At 41.8% G+C, this 15,850-nt stretch overlaps 1 protein-coding gene across 3 annotated transcripts in view; it reads right to left on the reverse strand.

Annotated features, from left to right (window-relative positions):
- Positions 1-14,968, reverse strand: part of CHCHD6 (coiled-coil-helix-coiled-coil-helix domain containing 6) — a 115,347-nt gene extending 100,379 nt beyond the window's left edge. Inside the window, exons 1-4 of one of the 3 annotated variants that reach the window (XM_085324296.1) lie at positions 14,792-14,968; positions 11,886-12,018; positions 10,530-10,599; positions 8,398-8,542 (exon numbers count right to left, since the gene is read on the reverse strand). In XM_085324296.1, the coding sequence (XP_085180422.1) occupies positions 8,398-8,542; positions 10,530-10,599; positions 11,886-12,018; positions 14,792-14,881 (438 nt within the window). In that variant the 5' untranslated portion in view covers positions 14,882-14,968. Of the gene's footprint in view, positions 1-8,397; positions 8,543-10,529; positions 10,600-11,885; positions 12,019-12,253; positions 12,334-14,791 lie in introns of those variants that run through there. The other 2 variants (XM_085324304.1, XM_085324313.1) reach the window with 2 other exon arrangements.
- Positions 14,969-15,850: the final 882 nt, after the last annotated feature.

A 15,850-nucleotide genomic window follows, 5' to 3' on the forward strand; every position in this document is an offset into this window, starting at 1 on the left:
ACCTAGAATCACTTCAAAGCATGCACATCTAGATTCCAAGGCGAGAAGGTGTGAAAAATGACAGAAGCACCACAGCTAGTTTTCATGGCATTTAGAAAATACGAAGGAAATGACAACCAGTGACAGGTCACCCACCCCACATCCTCATCATCTGAGAGAGCAAGAGCAATCTAAATTTTCCACTGCATGCAGAGTTACTTCCTAGCTATTATACATCATTTAAATTCACAATCTTTTCTCTTTTTAATAACACTTTTCAATTAGAAACATCTTTAGAAAATTTACTAGCTTATTTCTGAAGACCATTGATTTAGGATTCAAGCACACTACTGGCATCTTTGAAACAGAATACAATGAATACTGCAGAGTTATAACCAAATACTATGTTACATGTACATAATATCCCAAATACATAAAACATAGGAAACCAAAATCATAATCCTCATACCACAAGCTATACCACATTTGACTAGTACTGGCTCACAGGAGGGGAAAGGAAAGCCTACTGAAATACTCTGATGCATCACCAGATCTCTGTAGTTTATGTCCCCAAAATTAGCTGGAACAGAATTCTGCTGCTCCACAATGTTTCTGTAGTAAAAACACACATACACAAACAGTAGCTTTGATGGACTACTCATGGCAAAATAAAAACTTTTTATTCTCCTATTTCTTTATCAATTTAATATTTTATAGCTACAGAGAAGGAAAGAAGAAGGCTAATCCTAGCTTTCCTTTCGTAAATGACAGGATTGCTTTGCTATAACCCTAAACCAGAACAAGTGAGTCTCAAAGAAGTTTCTGTAGAGCATGGGAATTTTGTAGACCAAAAAAAAAAAGTGTAAAATCTACAAAAGGAAGAATTGAAGCCAAGAGAGAGGAATTAGGCAGCTCCACAGACATCTTCAATTTGTTGCGGCTGTAGGATTTAAAAAAGAGGCCAACCTTGTGATAAGGTCCCTTAGCCCAAGAGACTACAAAAATGAAAAGCTCACACATGACTATCAGCTGCTGAAATCTGCAAAAACTCTCCAAACAAAAATTAACCTTCAGAGTCAGGAAATAAAAGGCTAGAGCTGCAGAAATTGAACTGGTCCAAAAAAAAATTTTTTTTTAATATATRATGTCCAACAAATCATAGCAACAGTTGCAGGAAAAATAAAGAATATAGAAGTAGCATCTTATCCCCAGATAACACCTTTGCTTTCCCTCAAGAGAAGAGGGAAAGAAAGGAAGGGAGGGGAGTGAGTACTTTTACTTTCTAAGTTCATTACAATATACTTTCTCCAAGTTTAGAGGATTTTCTTGTAGGGTGTTTTTTTTTTTTTTTTTTTTAGTTAAGTTTAGACTCATCTTCCCTGCTRTTCTTCAAAAATCATTAGTGCTCCAGAGACCAGAAGTTATTAGTTTGTTGAAGACAATAGATAGGTAGATGCTTTACAGAACCATGCCAAGTTTAAATTTAATGTAAACCTTTCCAAAGTGCATCGTTTAATACTGAAGATTACTTTCTATAGGGATCCCTTAAAGTTGCTACAGTTTCATAAAAAGAAGCAATTYTTTCACTGCAGAAATGCCCCCTATTCTGTTGTAGAAGGCAGCAGCCAAAGAGAAACCCTACCATGAAAGAAAAGGAGGGATGTTCTGGCCAGAGACTGTAGGAAAAAACAGGCCACTAACTTTAAAGACTCCACTGATGAACACATATTCCTCAAAGGAAGTCTAGAAAAAGTATCTCTTAACTCAGACAACAGGAATGACAGAGAGAAAAGGAGCAAGTTCTAAGGCTATTCAGCCCAGCTATTTAAGTCCCCTATCAGTATCTTGCAATACAGTTACATAACCCAGCCCAGACTCCTCACCCCAGGAGCAAAGCCATACTTGTTGCAAGTTTTACCACCCTCCTTTGCGCATAGCAGGAGAAGGTCTCCATATCAGATATTAAAGATGCAGAGGAAGACCATAACACACCACATGCCTAATGGCAGATAGCTAATCAGAGACTGAACCAGCTTTTGGTAAAGGCAAAGCAACATTGCATGCCTGTTAGTTGCCAACAATTTTACTAAGTGATTAAAAAAAAAAAAAAAACACATTTTAAAATTATTCTGAAATTCAGACAACACAGGCTAAGATCTGAATTCCCTGTGACCTATTAATATACTTCCACTATTCAAACATACATCTACTACTGGAGCTTTGTATGTCACAAGCCCTGAACTAGCAGAAGTTACCATCTAACTAATGGAACCAGCCCCAGCAAAGGAGGAGCCTCTTCCAGAGGCGTAGTGTCTTCAGCCAGCCCAGCTCAACTAATTGCTTGCAGGGAGAAATCAACTGAGAGTAGCACAAGTCCACAAGCTCCATTTTTGAAAGTTGAAATTTGCCAGTTTTAAACTTGGAGAGCACAACAATTCTCCTTAATATACAAACTAAGCATTACCTTTCTTTGCGATAAATCATTAATTAACCAAAAGTACATCTTTCCTTTTGTATCAACACATTTAAAAGACAGTTTTAGTCAATCAATGAAAGCAATCAGAAACAATTGCATTCCAACATCTAGCCAGAGATTATTCTATACTTTCTGACTTAAATCAACGTTTCATGCTTCACCCACAAAACTGTAGTTCAATGAAGAAACATTCACAGAAGTTAAAGATCAAACATTAAAAATAAATAAATATTTGTTAGCAATATCTCTTTCCAGAACAAACCTATTTCCTACATACAGGCTAACAGCTTTAGACGGGAGAGGGTTTTAGCCCAGCATACTACCTTTTCACTGCAGAGTAAATGTGATCAACTGCCCCAATGCGAGCAGTATCCAAACCACAACACAAAGGTCTCGGAGGAAGCATCTTTCAATCAGTTAATTTACGGGGGGACTGAACTGGGGAGAGGAGCAGTTCTGACGACAGAAGCCTCACCCAGAAACGGCAGCCTCCTGTCACTTCCATCACTGCACTGCCACGGTTTCAAGCCACACCGAGCTGCCRCTGGATCTCCGTCGGTCACCGCAGCTGTCACAATGCCAGGAGATTGTTTGCATCAAGAGCTTCTGCGTTCCGGAGTGTTGATCAGCCAGGATGAAGCCAACACCCAGCTTAACAGAAAGTAACCAAATGCTTTAACRAAACTCTGTCATGTCCAGTACCCATTTTGAAAACCATCTTCAGGATAGGTTTCACTGAATCTACAGCTGGTGTGGTGTCAAGCTGGTATAAGTGAACACCACTGGGAAATCTGCAGCCAAAAGTATGCAGGACTGGCTTAAAGCTTCATCAGTGACCAGAAACCTACCAAAATCTTTCCATCCACGGGCTTATGGTATCATTCCCTCTTCTCTACGAGGCCAAACAGAAAGCACTACTCCATCTGATCACCTCCCTGTTATCACCAAAATTCTCAATCTGTTTTTCCATTACATAAGTATATAAACAGCCTATTTATGTCATTTCCAGAAGTTTTACCTACCCATCCTTCGAGTCGAGGAAGGAAATATACTGGTTAAAATATCAGACCAGCCTGACAATGGAACCTAACAACACACGTGTTGACACATCCAAACCTCTGCACTTCAGAATCCCACACTGTCAGGATTATGCCAGTATCAAAAACTTTTGCATTGATCAAAAATCTTTCCTCCTCAGCATTCTCATTTCAGCCCTTCTCTCTTGATTCAAGGGATGAAGAGAGGCTCTGAAGAGCAAATAGGCTGTATCTGGGAACAAAACAGAGTAATTTGAAAGGAACCTCATGGTCTATGACTAACTACAATCAGTTGCCCAAGCAACTAGAGACAGGACAAATCTTCATATCTTGCGGGGATTTCTTCCGGACTCATATTCCAGGGCAGGCTAATTACAACAGCACAGTGCTAGAGCCATCGGAAAGCAGAGGCTGCTATCCAGCAAGCCAGTGAGCCAGACACAAGCAGGAATGCTGGGAAGGGAAAGTTGTCCTTAATCAACAGCTGGAGGAACACTTTCCAGCAATTCTGCAAGTGGTCCATTTTCCACACAGCAACCAGTGCCCTCTAGTCCTGCCTGAAAAAGCTAATTAGGGTGCAAAGTTTGTCCTTCCATCACTCCATTTCTAAATTCGTTCTTTCAAAGGGGAAAGGAAGGGAAGACTTTTGGTCAGTAACTCTGACAAAGCCATTATCCTACGGGTATTAAATGGGGAGATAAAAACTTCAGGGCTTTGCACAAATCACATTAGTTCAATTCTCAAATCCGGGTAATGCTTCTTTTCAAAGTATTAATTTCATTTATTCTATTTGCTCTCCCTCTGTCCTGATAACACAGGCACATATGGCCCCTAAACRAGATCTTCCTATTTTATAGGTTATAATCCTCCTTTTCCAGAGTAGTAATGAGATGTCTTTGCTTAATCGCGTTTATTCCCTCCCCCTCCCTTCTGCTTTCTCTCTCCCCCCTCATTCCACACTGATTTGTTTCAAGGTTTCAGCGAAAACCACTGGAAGCCACTGTGTCCGGGAGGGAGGCTCATGATGCATATGCTGTACAGCCTTAGGAGATTACAAAAGTGGAAAGGAGAGAAAAGAACAGCTTTAAGTTTCTTTTTTTTAATCAACAAAAGAAAAAACACACATACAGGATCCGAGAAGTTGAAAGAAGAGATTTTGATTAATTGGAAATGGAAGATAAAAGATGTCTGATTTAGGAAGAAGAGAGACTATTCATAACACATCCCAGCAATTAAATAACTTGCTTATGACAATCTTGGAAGTTCCTTGGGCTAGAAATAAAAAAAATAAAAAAAATAAAATAGCTATATTGATTCTTGCATAAATCACATGAGATACATGGCGTGCTACAAGCATTAAATCTCACAGACCTTGTTGCAAAGTTCTAGACATATAATCCTTGCTCTATCCCAAGTACTCATGATATTAGATTATTCAGAGGGTCTAGTCAGCACCAGAGTCCTGCAGTGGTGGATACTGTACAGACATACAAAACATTTCCTCTTTATACAAACTGTATAAATCTTCTACAGCAGATTACTTCCACCTGAGCCRGCCCCCCAATATGGTCACTCAAAAGCCACATTTACTCAAAGAATAAAGTAAATGCTGCAAAGTTCCTACTTACCTTAGGTTTTGAGTAAAATGGCTTGAAGCTTTACTTTAAAAAAACCTCTGTATCTGAAAGCCTAGTAACTTTTTCAAAATCGTGACAAAAACATAGACCAGGACCCAGGTTCTCAATTCTAAATTCCTCTTGTAATCAATGCACCAGTTATTATTAAATCAGTCAGTTTTAAATTGTACGCTRCCCCACAAGTGATGAAGTAATTGTACCCAGGAGCTGACAGCAAGTCCCTTATCAATGGGTAGTTGTGTCATAAAGACACTATTAATAATAGTCAGTGGATGAAAATGGTAGAGAACAAAATTAAATGCCAAATGACTTTCAGCACAATCAAAATGACATCTTTACAGAATATAGCTATAGTATTTGGATATATGGCCTACAAGTGCTAAGGGTACAGGAGAATACTGCAGCATTAGTGTAGACAACTGTACCAACAAAGGCTATTAATGACCAAACTACTGAGATTCTGAAGGCASACGGCAGTTCAAGATCTTATTGCAAGTCCAAAACAAATAAATAAAATCCTACTAAATTAAAGGCTGATAAAGGCAAATTAGTCATTTGTTCTTTTCCTCATGGGAGCAATCTCATTTTTCTCTGGCTTCCCCAAGGGGTCACAATGTGAAAACCTGGAAGTTTTTTCCCTTACAAGTTTAAGATAATTTCCAGATTCTGTAATACAGCCACACTTAGATCATCACTAGGTATCTAGTTCCACTACCCACTTCTATCTCAAGGAGAAGATAGATAGGAGAGAGAGATGAATGTGTAGCTCACACTCATCACTTGCCTCATATTCTAAGACTACCAAACAGAAAATATTCAAGCTCTATACTAAATAAAGGAAGGAAACTGCATCAGAAGACAAAGGACAGGTTTGATTTGTTTATAGTTGAGAAAGTAGAATAAAATGCCCATGCTTGAAGAGAAAGTGTAGCTGAGAAAGTAATTSTAGTAGGTATCCCAATAATTTAAAAGGCTAGCAAAAATAGCTCCTGCTTAAGATACATCCAGAATCCAAAAGGTAACAGCTTTGATCTCATTTTGAGAAGGACAGGTTAGACTATTCTATTTCTAAGGGTCTTAAATTTATGACTGATCAAGAGATAAAGAGTAATGAAATTTAACAGTTTCTCCATTCTTGCATAACATTCAGGGCTAACACTCCATGGTCACAGTTTATCTTTTATGAGTTACACTAAGATTTTTGCAGCGTATCAAGTACGCCATATCTGGATATGTGACACGGCAGCATTAAAAGCTAATTCAGATAATAGAACAGCCTTTATATGCTAGAGGTCAGATCCCAACTCATTTTAGAAGTACCCTCTTTATACTTCACAAATATTGCCTGACACTGCTAGTCACATCTCTCTACTGTCTCCACATCCCACTACTGAAGGCCAGGCCTCTATTTCTGAGCAGGGCTTTAGATTCAAAACTAAATCCACCGACTCCCCTCTCCCTTTACCAAGCTCTACTAATTGCATTCATAAAAAGAATATTCTCTTTCTAGTGGGAAGAAAGCTAATATCATGCCTGCTGACCCCGATCTCCTACCCAGAGGAACAGCAGTCACTTGCATTAGCATTACTATCCTTAAGCACAATCAGGCAGATTTCCCATTGTTAGTGTACTGCCAGGAAGAACTTTTTATTATTAACCCAATCACATGCAATAGGATATCATGGAGTCAAAAGTATAAACGGATCCAAAACCAGAAATGGACAAATTCAYGGAAGAAAAGTCCATCTTTTCATATCTTTCACACTGGCGATTAAGAGCCAATGTGAAAATACAACCTACCATCAGAGAAGCCTCTAAGCCACAGAAGAAGCTCAGAGTATGCAGGTAGGAAGTATTGCCATATGTTTGCTCTATTCTTATACTATCCATAAGCATCTGCTATGGATCACTGTCAGAAATGGGCTGTAGCCAGAAGAACTTTCAGTTTGAACCATTACAGCCACTCCCACGTAAATTTATTCAGTCCTCCCAAATGGCTTCATAAAAAAGCTTTGCAAGCCAAGGCATGGTTCAGACATATGACTATTACTATTCAAAGTACAAAAAAAACAAACCACATACCCACAGAAGATTTCTGCATCTAAATCAAGTACATGCAACAGATTAGTAGGATCAAAGGAAGACAAATACATCATTACTCGAGTCCATCTCTCCCTAAACTGTCCTTTCAACATGCATTAGAAGATGATTACTCTTAGTCTAGTTCTCTCAATGAACAGTTTCAACATCACAGCCTAAGTGAACAGGTAGATCCATCTCACGGTGGCAAGCACAGTCCCACTCCACAATCACACCCTAACACCTCATACTGCTATAGGTCAGGACAAAGCAACAATTTCAGTACAACTCATCTTGTTTATAGGCCACCACTGTCATATTAATGTATTCAAATGAATACAATACAAAGCGATATCACAAGAGTACTAGGCACAAATATTACTACTGTACATTTAAGGTTTTCAAAAAAGCATTTGTTCTACTCAGTTGCATCTCACTGTGTTTATGACTCCATCACTGTTCCTCTCAACGGCTGGTATGACAATAACCCCAGTGGGTTATCTCAACAACACTGAGACAACTAACAGTAAAAACTGCAGCTAGAAGAAGTCCCCAAAAATAAGTCCACCTACTCAGCAAGAATTGGGTTCAGAGTCAGTGAAGCAGAAGAGGTTTTAAGATGCTTGGTTCCTAAAAATCAAGCTTAGGTCTTCTTCAGAAACATTATAACWTTTGATAGTTTTAGAACTGTTCTTCTGTTATTAGAATCATGAAAGACTTAAACAATAGAACTTACTAGCACTTTTCACTAATTTATTTGTGTAGTTATACTCTAACTAGCTTAAACAGATCAGAGCTTAATGACAGATAAGGTCAGTAGAATCTGATCTTGTATGTACTGAAAGATTCGTTTCGTACACTCAGTAGTTCAACAGAACCCTCTCTAGTTCGGGCAGCAGCCCCATGTGCACACACACTACACTGACATGCCAGTCATCCCTCCTCCTCCACAGGGAAGGCTGTCCACAGCACAGTCATTGCTTACAGCTTTCCCTACAACCTTGGCCTTAGGATCACTGCATAGCAAAGGTCATGCCAGCTACACTGTAAGCCAGAATTTATGAGGTAATAAGTACTTCAGCCTAAAGCCACAATTTTTAAACTCATTACACAAGTGATAATTAATTCCTTCAAGCAGAGAGATTTTAAGCTCCTGCGTGGAACATATAGGGGGGGKTTTCATACTCACCAGCTGGGCCACTCTCTGCCTCTCTTCATTAGTATTGTTCCTTTCCCGCTGAAGGGCAGTATTCAAGGCCTCGCTGGCTGCTTCCCTTTCTCTCTTGGCCAGCCGGAGCAACTCCTCCTGGACCAGKGCCTGTTCTCGCTCATACCTACAAGAGTGCCAAAGGCAAACAGAGAGGAGGTGATCAGCAGACTTCTGGCAACAGGGTCGTGACTCAGCAGGGACAATTCCTGGCCAGAACCAAGACATAAATTCATAAATTTGTTTGGCATAAAGCCTGTTCACAGTCTCTGCATATCAGCAGCAATTCAGAAGTCCAACAAACTTCAAACATGACCTGCAAGTTCAGTGAGGTACAGTTCAGGCAACATCAGTACACTGTGCATACACAAGCTTATACTTCAGTTACATCTGACTAAGTACTTAAGTATGACCCGAAAACAGTCAGAATAGAGAGTAGTTAACTAGATAAATAGATACTGCCTTGGAAAAAAGATCAAGGGGCATACTACAAAAAAAATGAGTTAGCCTATCCGACATCTCCATTTTGCTGCTCTACAAGGGAAGGGAGTCTTTCAGAACACACACAATGACAGAGCTGAGAAAAGCAGCTTTGTCATGTCCACAGCCCAGACACCCGAGTCTCAAAGACAGCCATGAAGGAAATTTAGTTCATTTTGAGCAGTGAGAATCCTGCATGTAAGTAAAGAGAAATTAAGATGAACTGAACCACAGAATAATTTAGGTCAGAACAGACCTTTGAAGATCATCTACCACAGCAGAGCTAACTTCAAGGTTAGATCAGGTTGCTCAGGACCTTGTCCAATCAACTTCTGAATATCTTCAAGGACAGAGATTCTGTACCCTTTCCGTGCAGCCTGTTTCAGTACTTCACTGCTCTCACTGTAAGATTTTTCTCCTCCTTACATCCAGGCAAAACTACTCTTGCTGCAATTTGCGTCCACTACCTCCTGTCCTTTCAGTGTGCRTCTCCGACAAGAGTCTGGCATTGTCTCCTCCATAACGCTTCCTTAGGTAGTTAAAGGCAACAATTCCCCCTTCTTAGCCTTCTCCTCTCCAAGCTAAACCAATGCACTTCCCTCAGCTTCTCTTCTCCCATTTCTCTAGCTTGTCAAGGTCCATGTGAGTGGCAGCACTTCCCTCCAGCATATAGACCACTCCCCCCAATTTGGGGTCATACACAAACCTTCTCAGGATGCCTTTCACCTCATCCAGGCCTGGTGCCCATTCCACACCTAAGCTATCTGCATACAAGCCATTCCTCCACATTTCTGCTCCTCCCTCTCCTTTCCCAGATCAAATACTCTGGATGCTGTTCAGTAAGTCAACACTGAAAACTGCCAGCAAATTTGATTTCAGTTTCCAAAAAACATTGAACTAGCTTTACCTAGACTCTCCTAGGAAAGCTAGGGATGCACCAGGAACAGCATGATTGATGCACCAGGTTTTTATAGGTTTGGACAGTCAACAGCAATACTGAAAAAGAGACTCGTAGCCAGAAAAGTATAGGCACAGTAAAGAAGCCATCAGATCAGCAAAAGAAAAAAAAATGAAAGGTCAGAGCTTCAAAGCATCTTTAAGAATACACAAAAAGACAGGCCACTGAGTTACAGTGAAACTAAGTTCTWACCGCCCTGCATTACCTAAAACTAGGAAAAGACTCCTGAGGTTTGGATAAAGAGAAGTGGACATTGCCTTCAGCAAATATCTCATCCTTACCATCACTTTACAGTTATTTATAGCTTTAAAAGAATGTAAGTCCCAAAATGACAGAGAAAAAGTATTAGACTTCTTCAGTTGTTTCAGAAAAGGTAACTGTACTCAATTTTATGCTTCATTAGTCCTAAAATGCATGATTTTCTGTAGCTACCAACTCTTTACCTTAGCCCTCCCTGTTTCTCCAAACACCATTCCAACTGCTCACATCTCCCCTGCCTTTTGGCTAAGGGACAGACTTGAACTACATGAAATGCTCCATGGCCCTTAACTGAAGAACAAGACTTCAGAGGGGGTTCTGTAGGTATTAAAACATATAGTCACTGCTCTCAGACTGCAGAAGACCATACATACATGGAAGTAGCCAAGCTGCATCTTCAAAAAAAATTTCACCTCACCTCCTGTATAGTTCCTGCTCTGCCGTAGAAGATTTCTGATCAGAGTTACTTGCCATTGGTGGCTGGATTCCTAGAAAGAGAAACAGAAGCACGTGACAACTGCAGAAAATGACAGTTTCTCATCACATCATAGATTTGAAAAGACATGAACACTTCAAAAGTGAGTATTATCCCATCAAGAGAAAAATCCAATACATCTAGAAAAGCCTCAAGTTAAATTTAAATTATGTGGATGCAGCTAGAATTCACAAAGGCAAGAGGCACCAACACCTTTTTCAATAGGGCACACTGAACAAGGCATGTTGCAAAAATTCCTAAAAGAAGTTGCTACTAGATTAGCATCCTTCTAAAAGGATGTGAACCTCAGAAAACCTGGTTTATATAAAAAATAAACAGAATTTTGGTCCTGCTTTCCACTCTTTTCCCCTAGTTCCACTAAGTCTTCTCCTTGATCTCCTCCTTTTCTTACACTTACAGAGATCTCATGAAATTACTTGTTGGGAATTCAAACTATCCACAACGCTGAATTCACTTTCAAAAAAGGCGTAGGCTAACAGCAAACATAACAAAGGCCTGGTTCACTAAGTCCAGATTAGTCTGGATGCCCTAAACAAATCCATATTGATAACAATGGCCAACAATGTATATTTGATCACCAGTAGAAATCAAACAGTTATTTGACTTGAAAAGGACAAGTTCAGAGACCAAGTTCTCAGTGGCCATGATCTTTTGTGGCATGTCACAAAATAGTCAACCTTAGCCAGTCTATCAATTTTTTTCCCTTCCCCTCTCTCCACATGAGCTTATTTCTGAAGAACATACAGCAACATTTCACCGTGCAATATACTCCCTGTGTATGGAAAGGGGAGAACAAGACAGCTTTCTAGAAATCAAAGGAAAAAAAGTTCTCTGCCTTTCTTATTGCACGTTTATCTGAAAACCTAAAGAGATCTTCACATAGTCGTAAAACTTCATTAATGTACCTGAGACGGTTGATATTAGCATTTCAAGAATGGAGGACCTGAAGAAACTAGTTGTCTTACTGAAGGTCACACAGAGATAGAGCTAGAGATACAACCGTAAGACCCCAGTTGCCACATGACATTGCTGCCTCTCACAAACACATAAGGAGGATGTCTCAGGACTGTGCTGTTCAACTTCAGTGATACTGATATCTATCTACATAGACATGTCAAATGCTAACCAAAGAGCTCCTTCATAACAAGCTGGTCTTGGGGAAAAAAACAAAAACAAACAAAAAAAAAAACCAGACATGCCACATCACATCCAACTGACAGTGCTATTGAGAATAGCATCATAACTCTAGGCAGTAGATCTGATAGGGACCGACAGTACCTGTCGGAGATTTGGGTGTCCCTTCTGCAGCTGGGGACAATGATGCTGTGCCATYGGATGAATGGGGTGATCTCTGGTTGTCCCTTTTAGGTTGAGAAGATTGTTTCATTCGGTTCACAACATCTTCAGAGAGCTAAAAGCACACATTAACATAAATTAACCCAAGTAAACTCTTAATATATACATATTTCACTATAAAAGTTCCCTACTTGTTAATTTTCATGCTACTGCAAAAATATTAATGATTTACTCATTTTAATACCAGATTCCTTTGAATCCAGATAGTCATCATCTGTACATTGACTTCGTATTAAAAAAAAAAAAAAGTCAGTCAAACAAAAAACAAACACACAAAAAAGAAAACTCACGCACGTATCAGTAAGCAATAAAGTCCCCAAACTGCTGAGTTAAAAGGCTTCAGACAGGAGAACAAATCTTCTACAAAACACTAACAAAAATGGAAAGCACTGTTAAAAAAAAGTCAAGTCCTTGAGCAGGGATGTATTATCAGGAGGGGAAGTAAAGCAACTAAGCAGGCTATAGTCCATCTATGCTTCCTTCCCTCTCTCCCCTCATGCCTGCTAACCCTGCTCTGCATAGCAGAAGTGCTGCAAACTATGCRATGGAGAACAACTGCACAGCCTTCCCGTTCACGTAAGGCCGCAACCAGTTTTGCGATCCAAACTTTATTTTYGCTCCCTTACTTGGGTTCAAACCTCGAAGAAGAAAAGTAAACTCAAAATTTCCTGGAAATTCAGTCCAAGGGGCTTCTCACAGCATTGTAAGATTGACCCCTTCTTTTCCACAATGGTCAGCAGTTCTGGGCTGACCACAAAACTGTAAAATAAAACAAAATGAGATCGAGTTTCCCTACCTGTATCTGTCGTGGTCTGACAGTACCAAGAACAGTGCGGATGCCAGTGATGCCCAATCTAACAGCATTTTTAATATCTTTGCTATACATTGTATTTGTGCCACTTTGGGGGTCTTCTGCCCTCCTCCCTTACATTTTTGCTGTATTCAAAACATATGCACATACAGTACCTTCAGCATTAGGTTGGATGAGAGATAGCCCCAGACATAACAATACCCATCACAAAACAAACTGCATGACAGCAAGGAAGCCTTTACTTCTCCTAGGGATGATACAGGGGGGCGGGGGGAAGGAATCCCAGTATTAATTGTCATGTATCTAAAGCCTGAGGGCACTGCTTATATATTTTAGGAGTTTAACCTAATTTTCTAAGGGAAATCAGTCTCATCAAATAACATGCAGTACTACTGGTCAACTTAAACCTCAGAGATACTAGATATCTCAGAAGTAATTCATTTCTTTACTAACTTTATGAAAATCAGCAGTAGGCTCAAGGAAAGAGTTCCATATCAGCACCTCATGGAAGCAATCACTGATATAACTTACCTTGAGACTGTTCTGCACAGTTAGCCAACATGCACATACAGACTAACCCACAGCGCTCTGCATCAGTCTGCAGCATGTTCCCTCCTACCCAGAGAAAGATGTCCAAAGGAATATGGAAAGAAAGCATCTATGGACACTGGTTTTTAAAAACACAAATCTGCAAGAAGCTAGTTTTGGTTAACTGCAGATTTTTATACACATATCCTCAAAAAGCAAGTAATCCCTGTGGTACTCTAAAAATTGGGAATGACTACTTTATTTCACAAAACAAAAACAAAACTAACACACACACACAAAAACTTTTTACTTTCAGAAGTCAAATGGAGAGAGCTAAGACCACCACAGCTCATTTAATCTACCCAGGTATCATGAGACATATATGGCCTTCTTCATTTGGAGCTCCTACACAGACCTGTAACAGTGAACTCACATTTTTTGCCAGTCCCATCATTGATGGAGCAGCTGACTAAATTAAAACATTTTGTTCTGCTGCTTATATGATAGGTGGGGTTAAGCCATGAAGTGGCCCCACCTGCACACTGCAAGGAGAAATAAGGCAAGAATGACTTTACCTGAAAAAAAAACATAACTAGGATTGCACCAAGTCTCCTTTTAACATAGGTGAAGTGATTGATCAAAGCATGGGGGAAAAAATAAGTAACCATAGCAAAACTCCCTTTGCAAACTCATTTCAGAGGAATTTTAGGGAGGGAGGAAAAAAGCAGATAGAAGTATAACAAAGTAACAACAATGAAAATGATGGTAAAAAAAATAACTAAAGAGAAATACAGAGAAAAGTCCAGAAGGAAAAAAGAAAAAAAAATGCACCAAAAAAGAATGATACAATCAGCTCTTTCTAGAGCTTGTTTTTATGATGTCCATATGCAGGTGTTCAAATGAAAGTTTGTGAAGTAGCTTCTCCCTTGGCCCTCCTAGAAGCACCCCTAACTSCTCACTAATCCCCAGCAATCTCTTCGCAGCCGGGGTATTCAGGTAGTGATGTTTCACCAAGGAACTTGCTAACGTGACTCAAGGGCAGACAGCTCTCCTCTCGGGCGCTTTCAGAGCCAGCCAGCGCTTCCACCTTTTAGCATCATGTTGCTTGCCAAGCAGAAGGTGGCAGCCAAGGGTGACATTAAGCAGCGAGGAGAAGGGGAAAAGGGATGAGAGCAGAATTTGGAAGAGGATAAAGCCTTAGCAGCTCATCTCTCGGGGAAGGCCAAGCCTCGGCAGTGAGCCCTTTCCTCTTCCTTTCCACTTCTCTTCTCTTCCTCGCTAGTTTTCCCCACTCACCCTTTCCTCCAGCCCCACACCGCGTCCCCGGACCCCCCTGCGCTGCTCCGCCCCGGCTCAGCCTGCGCTGCAGCCGCGCCTTCCTCAGCGCAGCTCCCCGGCCCGCGCAGCCCCCGGCCAAGCCCTGCCCCGCGCCTCCAGCACCCGCCTCCCCCCCAGCCCCTCTCCCCCCAGCACTCCCAGGCCGTCTCACCCGGATGCCCTGCAGCACCCGGACTTGATCCCGCTCATCCAGCCCGAAGGAGACCCGCCTGCTCCCGTGGCTGCTCTCGCTGCCCCCCATGCCAGCGCGGAGGAGGCGGGGGGAGGCCCTCCCCCGCCGCACCCCCCTCCTCTCGCACCGGGGCAGCCGCGGCGAACGACGCCCCTCCCACCGCCTGCCAACATACCCGCTCTTCATTGGCGGCCGGCTGCGGGGCAGCCAATAGCGCGGCGCGGTGCTGGCGGCGAGCGCGGTGCAGGCTGGGGGCTGTAGTCTGCGGGCGGGACGGGCGGCAGCGGCGGCCGCGGCCTGAGGCGCTGCTGGCGACGCGGGCGGCACCTCGGCTCCCAGAGCTGGCGCGCAGGCCGGGAGATCCCCCCTGAAACCCGCGGCGCTCCAGGAGCAGCCGCGGGACAAAGCAATCCGAGCGGGCTGACCAGGAAAGCCACCCTCGATAGTAAACGCCTGCAGCAAACCACCTTCAGAGGCAGTTTCTACCCGCCGGCTCGCCCGCAGCTGCCTTCCTCCCTCTGCAGCGCAGAGGCCCTTGCCAACCTCACCAGCTTTTTAACCAAACTGCCCCTTAAACTCTTACTTCGATACGTTAAACACAGAAGGCTTCTTTACTGGGCAGAAATTAAGGGAGGAAAACAGCAAAGCAGCAGAAATGAGCACACCGAAAATAAATGAAACTGGGAAGTGTAAAGCTTCACTCCAAGACGCTCCTTTACATTCAGGAAAACGGGATGAGACAGACAAGCAACCGCTGTGCACGACCAAGACGCTGCAGGCTGTGGAAGAACCTCCGGGCAACAAGCTCTTGTGGGGGGGTCCAGCCAATTCTCCCCCCCCAATCATCTCGGCAAAACATCCCCTCAGCCCATCAGGAACCCAACGTCCATCCTTATATCCGCCGTTTCTCTGTAACGCTTGAGGGAGCACGTCATCACCACCTTTCAGTTCACGCTTCTCCAGTGATTAAAAACAAATACAGGTTACAGTCAATATGAATTAGTCAATTTTACAGCAATTGCTTTATGGGCAAAATTA

The sequence above is a fragment of the Rhea americana genome, unplaced genomic scaffold (genome assembly GCF_003343005.1).
Source record: "Rhea americana isolate MKP2758 unplaced genomic scaffold, rheAme1 scaffold_120, whole genome shotgun sequence".
NCBI classification, from domain to species: domain Eukaryota; kingdom Metazoa; phylum Chordata; class Aves; order Rheiformes; family Rheidae; genus Rhea; species Rhea americana.